The 16308-nt window shown below is 41.1% G+C and overlaps 1 protein-coding gene across 1 annotated transcript in view; it reads right to left on the minus strand.

Moving 5' to 3' along the window:
* The window catches only part of LOC127420807 (gamma-aminobutyric acid type B receptor subunit 2-like), a 382579-nt gene that overhangs the window by 16826 nt on the left and 349445 nt on the right, over window positions 1–16308 (minus strand). The window contains exon 14 of the mRNA XM_051663355.1: window positions 4894–5004. Within this exon, the coding sequence (XP_051519315.1) occupies window positions 4894–5004 (111 nt within the window). The remainder of the gene's footprint in view (window positions 1–4893; window positions 5005–16308) is intronic.

The raw sequence follows: 16308 nt of genomic DNA on the forward strand, positions 1-16308 counted from the left end.
AGCAGGTGAGCCCAACCTGCTATCAAATGGAGGCCCTCACTGTATTCGTCTGGGAGAGTCCTACTGAGATTCGAACGGGAGAGCCCACAATACAAATAAACGTGAGTTAGCTCGCACTGCATTCGAACAGGAGAACCCCTGCTGCGGTTCGAACGGGAGAGCCCTTGAGTGTTTGAGGCGTGCCCGTCCAGCAATTTGTGAAGGGGAGGCTCCCGGACTGAACGATTTAGAGCATTTAGCAGGTGGAGATGAAGTTGGAGGAGCGGGTGAATCACCGCGTTTAGAGGCAACAAGCAGATCATAGAGCTGAGCTTTGTTTGCACACCGAGGTTGATGGTCCATTTGGCTATACTGGGGATGGAATGGCCGATTGGACGTGGAACAGGCATAAGCCTAGGAGTAGAGGTATCTGAGCATGAAGCTTGGCGGCCACGATACGCTGCTGGAAGTTGAGAGACAGAGATGATCCTGGGTTCAATGAGCTGTTGTGGGGAGTCCAGAGCGATTGAAAATTCTTCGTCGGAAGGAAACAGTTCAAGTTCAAGGGACATCTTCGAGTATGGGTGGGGCGTAATGCCAGAAGACTCGATGCCACGTAGAGGTAAGCAGCTGTTTATATACTCTGGCAGTGTGATTGGTCGGATTAAATGACTTGCTCCTCCCAAACCTTGTTAAATGAAACTCCATTATGTGGTTGCTAGGGTGTTCTGTGTGGTTATTTACTGGCTAAAGTCAAAAGAGCCTACCACAAAGTTTCTATAATATTCTGGTCCCTTAGATATGTCTTATTCAATGTAAGTCTATTTGATTTATTTTATTTTATTTTTTTGCCTGTTTTATTATCCTCCAAGTGAAAATGGTTTGGTTTCTTTGCTTAAAAAAAAAAGAAAAAAAGTATTAGCACACTTCTCCTCAACAAGCAGCACAGTTTGAGGTATCATCCGTGTCCATAGCACAAACGGTGTGGAATGAGTTACTCGAAGTTCAATGCTTAATGTTAAGGGTTCGTTCAAATCCATAGCCCATAGGCTTGCTATGGCTAAAAGAATGTGTCACACATTAGCTACACAGCATTGTGTCAAATTGTCCATTAAAATCATCTTTATCTTTACTTTTTGGCTGCCAAGTTATATGCAGCTTCATTTGAAAGCACACCAATGAAAGAATAAGGCAATTCATCATGGGGCATTTTCCCTAAAAAACATCTTCACCTTCATCTCCTTGCAGTCTTGAGTTCACAGTGATGAATCATAATGACAGTGAGAATGAACATACTTAGCCCCCTAATGCCTCTAAAGACAGCTAACAACACCTGTCTAACTTTTCCAAGAATTCTGCGGTAATCAAAACACCTTTGTGTGCAACTGAGAGCGAACTCTGAGCAATATGACTCAGCTAACTCAATGACGCACACTCCCAGATTTGATTCTGCCCCCACTCTGCTCAAATCTCTTAAATTCTAATCCAGTCAGAACCTGTATCACTATTTTTCCCCTCTCACACTTTCTTTTACTCATTCACCCTCTTTCATTCTCTGTCTCCTTCACCTCCCTTGTTCTAGTAGAACATGTCGACTGTAAGTGATTTAAAAAACATGCTGATACCATGCAAACAGGTTTTCAAACCTAACAAGGGAAGGGAAGAGGAAGTTGTCATGTACAGTATACCACATCTCTGCAAACGAGAATCTACAGCTATGTTTCCACAGTCAGTGTTTGTCTTGTTCAGACATCTAATACGAGCGGCTTGAATACTGTCTGTATGAACAAATAATTTTAAATTCACTCTCAAATCAAATCGAATCAGCGATCAACTCTTGAATACAGTGCCCAAATCAAATGGGGCGACATCAATAACATCAAACCTCATCGGTTCTTCTACGTCTTGTGAGCAGACATCATGATACAAAAACCAATGAGGCTTGATGCTATTGATACTCTCAAAATGTGGAATCCTGAAATTTTTAGGGAGTCGCTTCGGTAATGCAATGTGGTTGTCACTCTCGTTTATAACCAAACTATGTATAAACGTGGAAAACAGGACTGTGAACCGCAATCTCCTGCTGAGTGAATGTAGCTAGCCTCTATCTCCTGTATCCTTAATATATAAAAACATGTCAACTGTAAGGGATTTAGAAACTGTGCTGATTTAGTAGAAGGTATTTAACGACGAAAAGGGGAGGGTAGCGGATATTTCTAGGTAATGTATGTCACATCTCAGAGAATTAAAAACTTTGTGGCTGGGTTTGTCATGCAGTTACGGGATAGAGTGGTAAAACAAGTCTGTGTATGGGTGTGAGTACAGGGCAATAGAAGCATTCTAACAGATGAGCAGAGAAAGAAAGAGACAGGGAGATATTCAGTGGTGCACAGCTGAACTTTGACATGGATCGTTTACAGTAAGGCAAGTAAAAGCAGGGGTAAAGGCCTGTCAGTCAAGCTAACCACCTGCTGCTATTCCAGCAGCAAGAACAAAGGGACAAATCATTTCCACAGAGCACGAAGTGAGTCGAAGGGCAGGTTTTATTGTAGGATGTTGCCACCATTGACTCTAATAAAGAAAATGGGCAATGCAATGGCCAGTTACCTGACTGGGGTATTTGATTTCCTGGGGCACCTTACTAGTGCTCTCCAGTGAGGTTAATTAGACAAAGCAACCTTGCTCATATTATATGTACTCCTAGGGGTAAAATTAATCAAATTCAAGTCAGTTAGTCTGCTTGATAAAATAAGCTAAATTTTCAGTTCTAAGAAAGCTTTTAGTATCTTTTAGGTTTGTGTAATGCTTTTGCAGTGAAAAATAGGATATTAAAGTAATAAGCCATTAAAGGCTGTGTGTTACAGTGATTTTTCCATGGGTATTTGGTGTTCTTAAAGGAATGTTCCAGGTTCAATTGACAGCATTTGTGGCATGAGGTTGATTACGACAAAAATTAATTTTGACTCATCCCTCCTTTTCTTTACAAAAACAAAAATCAAAGTTGCAGTGAGGCACTTACAGTGAAAGTGAATGTGACCAATTTTTGGAGGGTTTAAACAGAAATGTGAAGCTTATCATTTTATAAAAGCACTTGCATTAATTCTTCTGTTAAAACTTGTGTATTATTATATGAGTTATATTTTTACAGTCATTTTAGGGTTTGTTGACATTACATCGTCATGGTAACGCAGTTGTAAAATTGCCAATAACTTTACACAAAAAAGGTTAGAAAGCGATGTTATCACACTAAAATTATGTTTACACGCATATTGTTTATGTCTTGTGGCTATACTTTTGAAACAGTGAGTATTTTACAGATTGGCCCCCATTCACTTCCATTGTAAGTGCCTTACTGTAACCAAGATTTTTGCTTTTTTAAAAGAAAAGGAGGGACGAGTCAAAATAAATTGTTGTTGTAATCAACATTATGTCACAAATGCTGTCGATTGAGCTTAACTTGTATTGAACCTGGAACATTCCTTTAAGCACAACGCAAAGCTGACCCACCTTAAAATGTTTACTGTAACACAGAGCCTTGCATGGCTTATTGCTTTTTTCACCACTATTATAAAATACAGCAATATTTAATAGATAGTTACAATTATCAATATTAATTGTTGGCATAAACTATTCTTCCACGAAGTAGTTCATCAGCCGTACTGTAGACTGTTTACAATTGTTAGCAATGCTGCAACTTGGCACATTAATATAGAATGTGCCGTCACAGGTGGCCCATTCAATCAGAATTTAGAGTCTTAACTATCTTTTTTATAAAGATGATTAAATATACAAGAAAAAAAAAATAAAGATCATAATTCAATATGCAAATAAATTCAAGGATGAAGGCTAATTACAATTCAGAATGCAAATATTACAATGCCAATTTGATTTTGAATAGAAAGAATTCTAACAATGTAGTCCGTGGGGAATATTAAAATTGTAAGTATCAAGTTTACACAACTCCTAAGCACACAAGAGTGGGATTATAAATAAATCTAAATGTTCAGGAGTTTGAGCTGAATTAATTGCAGAAAATTGTGGAGAAGATATAACACTTTACAATCAGGTTGTATTTGTTAAGATTAGTCAATGCAGGGGCCTGGGTAGCTCAGCGAGTAAAGACGCTGACTACCACCCCTCGAGTTCACGAGTTCAAATCCAGCATGTGCTGAGTGACTCCAGCAAGGTCTCCTAAGCAACCAAATTGGCCCCGTTGCTAGGGAGGGTAGAGTCACATGGGGTAACCTCCTCATGGTCACTATAATGTGGTTTGCTCTCTGTGGGGCGCATGGTGAGTTGTGCGTGGATGGCGTGAAGCCTCCACACGCGCTATGTCTCCGCGGTAACACGCACAACCGTGATAAGGTTGACGGTCTCAGACGCGAAGGCAACTGAGAGTCGTCCTCCACCACCCGGATTGAGGCGAGTCACTACGCCACCACGAGTACTTAGAGCGCATTGGGAATTGGGTGTTCCAAATTGGGGAGAAAAAGAGAGAGAGAGAGAAAAAAAAGATTAGTCAATGCATTAGGTTTCATGAACTAACAATGAACAATATATTTTTACAGCATTAATTCATCTTTGTTAATGTTCATTTTTTAATATACAATTGTACATTGTTAGTTCATTTGAACTAATGTTCTGTACTGATGTTAATACAACCTTATTGTAAAGTGTTACTGGAATTTCAGTACAGGGCTGCCTTAAATATGCTGTAACATTTACCTTTGATTTCCATTTGTATTTTATGATCCCACAAGAGGCACAGAATCTAATATGCCGAATGTATTTTCATGACAGCAATATATATGTTATAATTTCCCAAATGTAAAAGGAAACGGTGATATTCAGTCACTGTTGTCAACGGGAGCAGATGGTGATCATGTTGACGCTCTCTAGAATGTTTTCACTCACCATAAGGAGGCCTTTGTAGGCATAGACAATCCCCAGCCAAATGGTCATGTGCGTGTTCTCGCAGTGCTCCAGGAAGGGACGGATTGCAATGTCTCTTCCCTGAGGATCCGCCTGTGGAGACACAGAGAGGGGATGAATGAGTGGAAACAGTCCGGACTAAAATAAACACTGTTATCACTAACAACAATAATGTGATGCTGAGCTTGGCCTTATTCTGCCTTGACTTCAAATGTGTTAATGTAAATGTTGAGTAGGGTTGTTTTAAATGCATAGTCAGGTCTAAGCAGTTTTGGTACAGTATAGTCTTGAGTGACAAACTAATGTCCAATGTAACATTTGAGTCATGAAGCAAACCAGTTGAGAACCACTGCTATAGATGATGAACATTAATTAATTTAGAATTATTTCACTTCCACCATTGTTACATGTGACTTCAAGGCCACATAACTGCCTGATGTGCATGGCACACATAATACAGGCATACAACAATAATACAGTCACCTCTACTGGGTGTCACTTGAGTGCTACCAATTAACAATAACTCTTCATAGGTCAGACATCGATTGCTTGATATTGATTGAGACATATACACTCAGGCTATGGAACAACCTTTACTGCAATGCAAAACAGGTCAGCACAACTTCAAGAAAGTCTGTGAAGGAAAGAAGTCCTTATCTGAGTTCCCCTGAATGTGCTGGCTCTAAAAGTAGCCAGGCTCTAACCCATTTTCTCCTGACCCAGTTTGGAGAACCCTAAGCTTACCATGCCCACAGACCACACCCAAAGACAGACAGGGATCCAACCTTCAGACGTATCCTTAAGTCTTGCCGATTCCAATTTAGTCACAGCACGTAACACCCAAGCTTTCTTCTGCCTCCTGTGTAGGTTTATCTGAGTGATTTGAGTTTGGCATTAAGGACATGACTGCTCAGGAGACAACTTCACAAAGTGCCAGTGTGAGTAAACTGGGCCATTCAACCAAGAAGCTCTATTTATAGACAACATACTGAATTCCATGATGCGATGAATCCTAGATGTCAAACTGTTGGACAACCTTTAAATTCAGTGAGGGGGCAGATCAGAGGAAATGCTCAAGATAAACTTTGCTGCTTAAGGTTTCGCAGGTAGTTTAGAATGTTCATGGGAAAATTGTGAGTGTGATTCTTTAAGGGTCTGTGTGTAATTTCTGCATCAATAGAGCGTAACAGTCTGATTCCGACAGTAAAAATCCCATTCATGAATGTGTGAATGACACAACAGAGTCGGTCTCCCTATACTCTTAAAATACTAATTTATTTCTATGAATCAGAATATTTTGCAATGAACTTAAAATGTATTGTTTCAACTTAAAATCAATAGTTTTAATTTTTTTTAAAATAATTTGTAATTAGATAATGTCATTCGCAGTGCTTCATGAGATAGTAGCACATGCCCTTGTGAAAGATGTTAAGTAGTCTTGTACCTTTGTCTTTTTGTCTAATTTTCAATTTTTTTTGCTTCTAAACAAAATTTGTAATGTTGTGATTCACCTCTGAGCTAGTTGGTTTAGGTCATGGCTTAGAACTCTTTTATGAGGGATTTTGGGTAAAATATTTCCTGAACCAAGAAAGCTTAAAAAGTGGATGGGCAATGTTGAGCTTTATAGCAACATCAAAAGCAATTGAAAAATAATGGCCTGTTTCTAGACAGGTTTCCCAAACACTTCCCCATCTTCTATTAATCGGCCACTATTACACCTAAACTCTAAACACTATAGGCTGAGCCAGAAGTTACTATGTTGGGCAGCTCAAACAAACAGAGCAATGTTAAAAATGTTACAGAGCCAAATTGTTACACTTTTCGAGTAAAAAAACCTGGCTGAGAGCAGACAACAGTCGTTGTCTCTGCATATTAAGCTGTGATAAGAGAAAATATTTTAACAGCAATTTAAAAATAAAGCAGCTTTAATCACTTCTGATATTTAACAGAATTCTAGGATGTACAATAAATATTTTTTTTATAGGCCACATGTATATTTTGTGTAGATTTTCAAGAAAACTAACAAAGAATTGTGCTTTTTTTCATGTAAAAGAATGGTGAAACATGTACAGTAATGGGCTTAAATGCCAGTGGAGAGATGGAGGCAATAGGGACATAGACAGCTAACTAGAGAATTATTTAAACTATATAGACTGGAATAAACCACATGGCCACTAAAAACTGCACACTGGCAATCATTAGGAGTTTATTAATACAGGACAGGGGGGCAGCATTTGGGAGAATTCTGATCCCCATAACTCTGCTCTAGGATGCCGGAGACTTTCCACTCAAAACAAAACCAATAACAATATTTTTTTTTTAGATTGCATATTATAATGTTTATTATAAAACAGATGCATCCAGTCCTGGATGCTGAATGGTCAATACAATTTACTTGAACCAATAAACTTGTGGTTTTTTGATGATACAAGAGACATAAATGCAGTAATGGGGCAGTCTGGAGCAAAAAGACATGTCTCCTGTTAATTTGCAATGGTGGAGCAAGATCAACCAAAAATGAGTGGGGGAGAGAGAGAGAGAGAGAGAGAGAGAGAGAGAGAGAGAGAGAGAGAGAGAAAGAGAGAGAGAGTGAGAAAGAGAGACAGAGAGAGAGAGAGAGAGAGAGAAAGTGAGAGTGAGAAAGAGACGGAGAGAGAGAGAGAGAGAGAGAGAGAGAGAGAGAGAGAGAGAGAGAGAGAGAGAGAGAGAGACTGACTTGCCTCAATTATTTATCCAAAAGCACATTTCATCCCATGGAGACTTGGCCCGGCTCCTATGAGATTTCTGTTATCCAGCCACTTTATAAGACCTTTGATTTTGAACTAAGCTCTTGTTTAAGAGTAATGATTGTTATAATTTTCATTTGGACAGGTCAGTCACCCCTGGTACATCTGTTTCCCCCTGACATTGCCTCTAGTGACCGTAATCTCTTATCAGGAGTAATCCTTTTACATTACATCCTGTGATCTCTCAGCGCCTGCATGGCACTGCTTAAATGTACGGAAAGGCAGATATTACTCAATGGAGCTGAGAGTTGTTTAACAAGAAGTTAAGTCAGTTATTCAGCCATCTCATCTCAAGGTCAACCCGTGTGATACTTCACTGACCTATTCCTACCACAGCAAAGCCATAACACACATCAAAAGAACAAGGTTTAGTACCAGGGTACAAAATTAGTACTCGTCTACCACCAAATGTGAGTAAAAATTGGCTTTGGTAAGTAAATAAAACTCACCAGTCAGCCACTAATTTATTATTGTTTATATTTAAATAAGAATGATAGTCTGACCCTTACTGATGTAAGTGACGTGAGTGATCGAAAACATCCAATCAAAAACATTCAAACCGTCTACTAGAGAAAACATCTGCCATGACTGGCATGTCTTTTAACAACTTTATCCTCAGAATTTTGTTTATCTAGGATGTCGAAAGTTTATTTTCTCCTGAACTCCAGGTGGCGACACAATGTGGAATATTTGTCACATTAAGCCGCTAAAACAATTGTATTTGGCAGGGGTGTCTCTAGGATTTCAAAACATTAGGGGCTGAGGGCCACACCCCCCTCCTTTTATTATTATAATTACAAACCAAAACAAGTAACACAACCCCTCTATTCATCATGATTCAACTATGCTAACACCAACCAAGACAGCCTGGAACTTGGGAGTGGTGGTGAATGACCAGCTTAACTTCACTGCTTCTTGCAGATTCACGCTTTCCAACATAAGGAAAACCAGACCTTTCCTGTCTGAATACACTACACAGATCCTGATGCAAGCTCTGGTAATTTCAAGACTGGACTACTGTAATAACCTGTTGGCTGGTCCGCCAGCTAGCACAATTAAGCCACTACAGATGGTACATAATGCTGCAGCGCGTCTGGTCTTCAATCAACCAAAGAGGGCTCACGTTACCCCACTCTTGATCTCACTGGCTGCCAGTAGCTGCCCGCATCAAATTCAAAGCTTTGACTCTGGCCTTCAGGACAGCAAATGGAACTGCACCCTCTTACTTCAATTTACTCCTCCAGGACTATGTCACAACTCGCTCTCTGTGGTCAGTGAACGAAGAGGCACAAAGTCCATATTATGATTATTCACTCTCTCTGTTCCTCTGTGGTGGAATGAGCTTCCAACCTCCACACAATCTACTGAAACCATCTCAACATTCAAGAAACAGCTGAAAACACTTCTGTTCTGTGAGCACTTAACCAATCCACACTAACTGCACTTGCTATTTAACAACAACAAAAACAAAAAAATAATAAAAAAAATCCTTGTCTGTCTCTTCTGTGCTAGTATCTTTACTACTCCAGCCAATGTGAGAACTTGGCAGTGCGATACTGCAGATACTGTTGAATTTTGTATGACAAATTTCTTGTTACGTTCCTCAATTGTAAGTAAACTTGGATAAAAGCGTATGATAAATTATTAAATGTAATGTAAATGTAAAGTACAAAGATGTTAAAAAATAATGAAAAAATAATAAGAGTATGTCTATATATTTTTTATATTTATCTATATTTATAAAGGGGTTCGATGGCATGCAAAATTCAAATCGGTCGCATAAATTTTGTCATTTGCACTGTAATATCGAGGGAAGTCCGGTTTCACTTGTTCTGTGTTATATATCCCGGGTTGACGTGCACTCGCTCCAGGAATAGTAGAATGGAGCAGCTCAAATCATTTCATGTGTGCCAGTGGTTCTGTGATGGCTCGTGCCACACTCACGCAAAAACCAGGCTTTAATCGCGCTGCGCAAATGGGCCTTTCAGATGAGAAGCATATTTAGCCTGTATAAAGTGCTGAAAATGAGATGAATATAACTGAATCCACTCAAGACCTGGGCAGTTGATCTGAAAGACGCATTTGCACTATGCAGCTGAAGCCTGGTTTTCATGTGAGTGTGGCACGAATAACAATTCAGGGCTCGCCCTAGCGATGCCCCTGGTATAAGGAACAAAATCATGTGAAAGGTGCAGTTTCACTAAGAAACAGAGTCTGGTTTATCTTGTATATTACGCTGCGAGTGACAGAACAACCTGTGGTAACTAAATAACCCAACTGTCTGAAAGAGTAAGAAGATAGAAAGGTAAAGAGGGATGGATGGCTGGATGGACGGATGGATGGACAGACACAGACAGACAGATAGAGATGTAGTTTACGGAGTCTTGGCCAGTTTGAACATTATGTCAATATACTGTAGGACTAAAGTTTTTTTGGGATCCTGGATCATTCGCTACGGGAAATCCGTTAGTTTGTTCAGTTATAAAAGACGTTACAACCCGAGTCAGAACAGTCTGAAAGTCAGTGCCGAGTTTGGTGGATATAGCTTAAAAGCTCTAAGAGGAGGACCAGTCAGAAATTTTGGTCTTGGTTTAGGAATTTTGGAAAAACCTTAACCCGAAGCTTTATAACTGCAGTATGTTGGCTTTGTCAAGCCAATATAATAATGCAAAATAAAGTTTCAAGGCTGATAAGACATCTATGACCTGCAAACCTTCGCAATACACTTGCCATTGGCAGGTGTGGCAAAAAGTACATTTTGCACCCTGTAGCAAGAGCAAGAGCATCTCTGTGTGGCCCCTAAGTTGAATGTACCTGCTCCAGTTTATGGAGATTTTAGATGAACCTGCAGTTGTGAGCCAAGGCTCTGCAGATCTGTCTCCTTCTGGTGTGTGCTTATTTTTGGAGTCCACTGCTCTAAACTTTACTTCAAACTCGGTGACTTCAAAGTGGCCCTGCTGCAGTCCCTGCGGCTGAGCTTGGTAGTTGCCGTAACTGATTCATTACTAGCTAAATGCATCATTAGACTAGGAATCTAACCCTGAACATCACACGCATTTAAATATGCAAATGAGAACGTGCTGCGACGTGTTTCAGATGGCTTTGTTATTGCAGTCTAAAATGCTTTTTATTGGCATCATTCTTTAATCTAACGCTCTGGAATATCTCAGTTTTAATCACAACTCCCATCTGCTCACTCTGCGAGTCTCCGAAGCCTACGATGGAAATGACTTTCACCATGTTGCCATCATGTGTCGACACACAAGTGTAACCCACAGCCTTGCCCTACACAAACTCACTTATTATGAACATGTAGCTAATTTGTGAATAACAACCTTCATAAATGGGGTCTGAGTGCTCACTGTCAAACATAATTAGTGCTTACGCATGGACAAACATTAGAATTTTGTGACTGCTGGGACTATGCTGAGGTATTCACACAGATGCACTCTCTGTATTACAGTCACAAAAACACAAACCCTTCCATACACACGCACTCACACACAAACAAGGAAGGCCATAATGCTCAAAGCTTGTTTTCTTTTCTAAGGGACAATGTAGATTTGTGACTTGGGTCGTCCATACATCCTTGTTGAGTCAAGGACACAGAGAGGACTCACAAAGTATAAGCCATCAGTCCTGATAACTCATTAGAAGCACTGTTTTTTCTTTTCATGAGGGCAGGCTTTACAAACTGTGAATGATGGAAGAGGGCTGTTCTCCATCATATTGCACTTCCCTGCCCCCATGATAACTGAAGCCGCACAAATGTGTGCCATGGATACAAGGGCATAGAATGGGTAAAAGGGTGTTTCATATGTCCCAGGATTTGATTTTTATTAAAACTAAGTGTTTTCTTTTTGTTATATGGTCACATTGAAAATGTATTTTTATATTGCCTTCATCACCCCTCCCCCCTGCTTTTCTAGTGCCTTGTATGTATTGATTTTATTGTTTTACCCTTGTCCCATATCCATACTTACATTCTTAAAATATAAAAAATCCATCAAAAATTATATTTATTATGTTTAAATACTATGACAATAAATGATAACAAAGACTGACATAATCATAAATCATTAAACCAGCCACCAGTTATGGCCTCATTTGCATCATAACCAACAATTTTGTCACTAATAAAGTTTTATCAAGTGTACTTGTTTATCAAGAACACAAATGTGTACAGTACTTCAAGAGCATGCTAGAGATGGAATGTGATGTGTGAATAAAATTAAGCAAATTAGGGTAAACATCACTAAAATATTTTAAAATGTAATTTCCACCACTGCCCTTTCCATCACAATGGAATAGAAAACACAATACATAATAGGTGATGTTATGTAACTGAAATTTTGGTGGAAATGTTCATGGCTTTAAAAAAAGATACAATTCACCTGTGATGCATATAAACTGCTGTATTACCAGACAAATTAAATAAACTATTGAGAATGTAAAAAGTGTGGTTAAAATTAGATCCTTTTCTAAACGTCCACAAGTCCAAAAGAGGTCCAAAATTTCCCATAGTTAAAGGAATAGTTCACCCAAAAATGAAAATTCTCTCATCATTTACTCACCCTCACGCCATCCCAGATGTGTATGACTTTCTTTCTTCTGCAAAACACAAATGAATAATGGAAGAATATCTCCGTTCTGTTCATCCTTAAAGTGCAAGTGAATGGTGATCAGACCTTTATACTTCCAAAAATCACAAAAAGCAAACATAAAAGTAATTCATGTGAATACAGTGGTTAAATCCATATCTTCAGAAGTGATATGTTAGGTGTGGGTAACAAACAGAACAATATTTAAGTCCTTTTTTACTCTAAATCTCTATTTTCACATTCACATTCAGACATGAAAATGAAACTAAACAGACACCACATTTGACTTTCAGGTGTAAAAGTGAAAGTGGAGATTTACAGTAAAAAAAATTATTTTGATCTGTTTCTCACCCACACCTATTATATCGCTTCTGAAGATATGGATTTAAACACTGGAGTCTATGGATTACTTCTATGTTTTCTTTATGTGATTTTTGGAGCTGCAAAGGTCTGATCACCATTCATTTGCATTGTATGGACCTACAGAGCTGAGATATTCTTCTAAAAATCTTCTTTTTTTTTCAGCAGAAGAAAGAAAGTCATACACATCTAGGATGGCATGAGGGTGCGTAAACAATGGGAGAAATTTCATTGTTGGGTGAACAACCCCTTTAAAGAAACACCTACATATTTAGTAAGAAAACACAAACGCAGAACCTGACTGTCCTTACAGCGAAACTGTACGTTTAAATGGATGCAACAATCCATTGCATTTGAGGACTGAACTGACCTAGTGCACTTCACGTTTAACAACCTGCCAGCAAACTATAAACACGGTCTGATCTCATCCTCATGGTAAAGTCCCACTTGTGGTTCTTTCAGCTTATCATTCCCGGCATCATCCGCTCTTCATTTTCTCTTGTTCTTGATTTACCTTGGCTCCAGGAGCTCCACTGAGGTGCATATTCTGTACAGGATACTACTCCTTGTGTTAACATTAATTAAACATGATTATAAAGCTCTGAGTGAATGTGATATCTTTTGATGATGTAAATTTTTTTCAAGACAGTGAGTGCTCCCGGTTGTAATAACAAATCCGTCAATTATTTCATCCTCAGGCTACTGCCAAGATCTGTTTGACCAGTAAACGAAAAATCACTTTCATGCAATTACAATGAATGGGAGTTTTCAAGCTCCAAAAATGACACAAAATCACTAATCACTAATCAATAAAGTTGAACTAGAGATTAGTCCAATTTGTGAATGAATCATTCAGAGAAGTTTTGTAAAATGGATCAACTGATTCACTGTAAAGATCTAATTTAAAAACATTCATTCAAAAATTACCATCAGTACTTCTGTCATGAACTATCATGTACTCATCAAGAAGAGCTTGAACAAATGTCAAGATTTTTATTGAATAAAAACTTTGAATTTGAGGTGTGAAGGCTCCCCATTCATTGTAATTGCATGGAAAAGAGCGACCATCACAGTCTTCAGAATTTCTCAGTTTGTATTCCACAGAAGAAAGAAAGAGATATGGGTTTGGAATGACATAATGGTGAGTGAATAATGACAGTTTTTTTTTTGTTTTTTTTTCAAATGAAAAATTATCCTTTAACAGAGAATTTAGAAAGCTAGGCCAAAACTGTTTCAAAGCAGTGAGAGAAAATGTCCTGGTTACTTTCGTAAACCTCCATTCCCTGATGGAGGGAACGAGACGTTGTGTCGATGTAGTGACACTAAGGGTCACTCTTGGGAGCCCCAAACACCTCTGCTTTTTTTAAAAAAGGCCAATGAGAATTGGCGAGTGGAATTTGCATGCCACTCCGTCGGACATATGGGTATAAAAGGAGCTGGTATGCAACCACTCATTCAGGTTTTGTGCTAAAGAGCCGAGACCAGGTCCTGGCCATTTCAGTGGGTAGTTCAGCATTGTGGCAAGAGGGACACAACGTCTCATTTCCTCCATCAGGGAATGAAGGTTCCGAAAGTAACCAGGACATTCCCTATCTGTCACTCACTCGACGTTGTGTCGATGTAGTGACACTAGGGGTCCCTATAAAAAAACGCCACAACTATCTGAACTGTGTTACATGAACTGGTGGTGTGTGACGGGCAGACCACTGTGTGCCTCGTAGTCAGCACACCAGGCCGTCACGTAACTTTCTTCAACGTTCTAATGAGCATCGAACGGTCCATCAGGAACAAGTTGACTGCCCAACTATTGGGACAGGCTAGCCCAGCCAAGGCCTCTTTCCCTCTCTTTTCTCCCCAAAAAGAGTGGAATTTGTTAACTGACTGGGAGCCATAAGTGTCTGCGTCGGGGGGTGTCCCTCCCAAGGGGAAGACACTGCGGAGACCACACCCTGCCCAAAAGGGGGGGGGGTATTTTGAGTGGAATACATCACATGGTCTTTAGAGTCTTGTCGGAAATATGTCATGTGGAGAGGTCCCACCCGAAGTGGGAGGAGTTTCTACAGAGCATGGCGACCGGGGGCCAGAGGGGCCTCTGCCCAAGGAAGATGCAGTTTGCCGACAGGGAAACGATTTTGCGGAAAATATCACATGGGATCGGCTTCAGGGAACCAGCACATGTGAAGCACCTACCTCAGTACAGGGGCTCATTAGCGCACGTACTGGGCCGGTCAGCGAGTTTCTCCGCAAACTCAACTGCCAGAGGGCTAAGGAGGAAAGTCATCCAGGGATCACAGTCTGTGAACGCGACTGGGAGTCAAGAGTGCATGTCTTCACCTCAAGGGAGGGGAAAGGCACTATGTGCAAGTGGTACACCCGGCCAGCTGTCCCGGAACTTCCCTGCTCATGCCTGCCTATACACGGGACGAGACTGGCTCAACCTGGAGATTGTAGAACCTCACAAAGGTGTTGGGTGTTGCCCAGCCCGCTGCTCTGCAGATGTCTGCCAAAGAGGCGCCACTGGCCAGGGCCCAGGAGGCCGCCACACTCCTGGTAGAGTGGGCTCATAACCCCACGGGGGTGGCTTGTCCTGAGCCTGATATGCCATTGCGATGGCATCAATGACCCAGTGGGTGATCCTCTGTTTGGAAACAGAGCTTCCTTTCCACTGTCCACCAAAGCTGACAAAGAGCTGCTCGGAGCTTCTAAGGCTCTACGTGCGATCCAAAGTGATGCGTAAAGCTCGCACCGGACACAGCAACACCAAGGCTGGGTCTGCCTCCTCCTGGGGCAGCGCTTGCAGGTTCACCACCTGATCCCTAAAAGGGGTCGTGGGAACCTTGGGCACATAGCCTGGTTGGGGTCTCAGGATCAAGTGAGAGTAACCTGGACCGAACTCCAGGGACGATTCGCTGACAGAGAATGCCTGCATGTCCCCTACACTTTTGATGGAAGTGAGCGCAGTCAGGAGGGCAGTCTTCAAAGAGAGTGCCTTAAGCTTAGCTGACACCAAGGGCTCAAAGGGATCTCCCTGTAGACCCCGAAGGACTACAGAGAGGTCCCACGAGGGGACAAGGCGCAGTCTGGAGGGATTCAACCTCCTAGTGCCTCTCAGGAACCTGATGATCAAGTTGTGCTTCCCCAAGTACTTACCATCTACTGCATCGTGATGAGCCGAAATAGTGGCTACATCCACCTTAAAGGTGGAGGGGGACAGCCGCCCCTCCAGCCTCTCCTGCAGGAAGGAAAGCACCGATCCGACTGCGCATCTCTGGGGGTCTTCGCGTCAGGAAGAACACCACTTAGCGAACACTTCAAGGCATACAGGCGCCTCGTAGAGGGAGCCCTAGCCTGAGTGATCGTGTCTACCACTGCGGGTGGTAGGCCACTTAGGTCTTCCGTGTCCCGTCCAGGGGCTAGACATGGAGATTCCAGAGGTCTGGTTGCAGGTGCCAGATGGTGCCCCGTCCCTGAGAAAGAAGGTCCTTCCTCAGGGGAATTTGTCAGGGGTGGGGGGGGGGCTGTTGCGAGGAGCGTGAGATATGAGAATCACGTCTGGGTGGGCCAGTAGGTTGCTACTAGGATGACCCGATCCTCGTCCTCCCTGACCTTGCTCACTGGGGGAAATGCATGTTTGTATAGTCCAGGGGGCC

Source organism: Myxocyprinus asiaticus, chromosome 30 (genome assembly GCF_019703515.2).
Source record: "Myxocyprinus asiaticus isolate MX2 ecotype Aquarium Trade chromosome 30, UBuf_Myxa_2, whole genome shotgun sequence".
NCBI classification, from domain to species: domain Eukaryota; kingdom Metazoa; phylum Chordata; class Actinopteri; order Cypriniformes; family Catostomidae; genus Myxocyprinus; species Myxocyprinus asiaticus.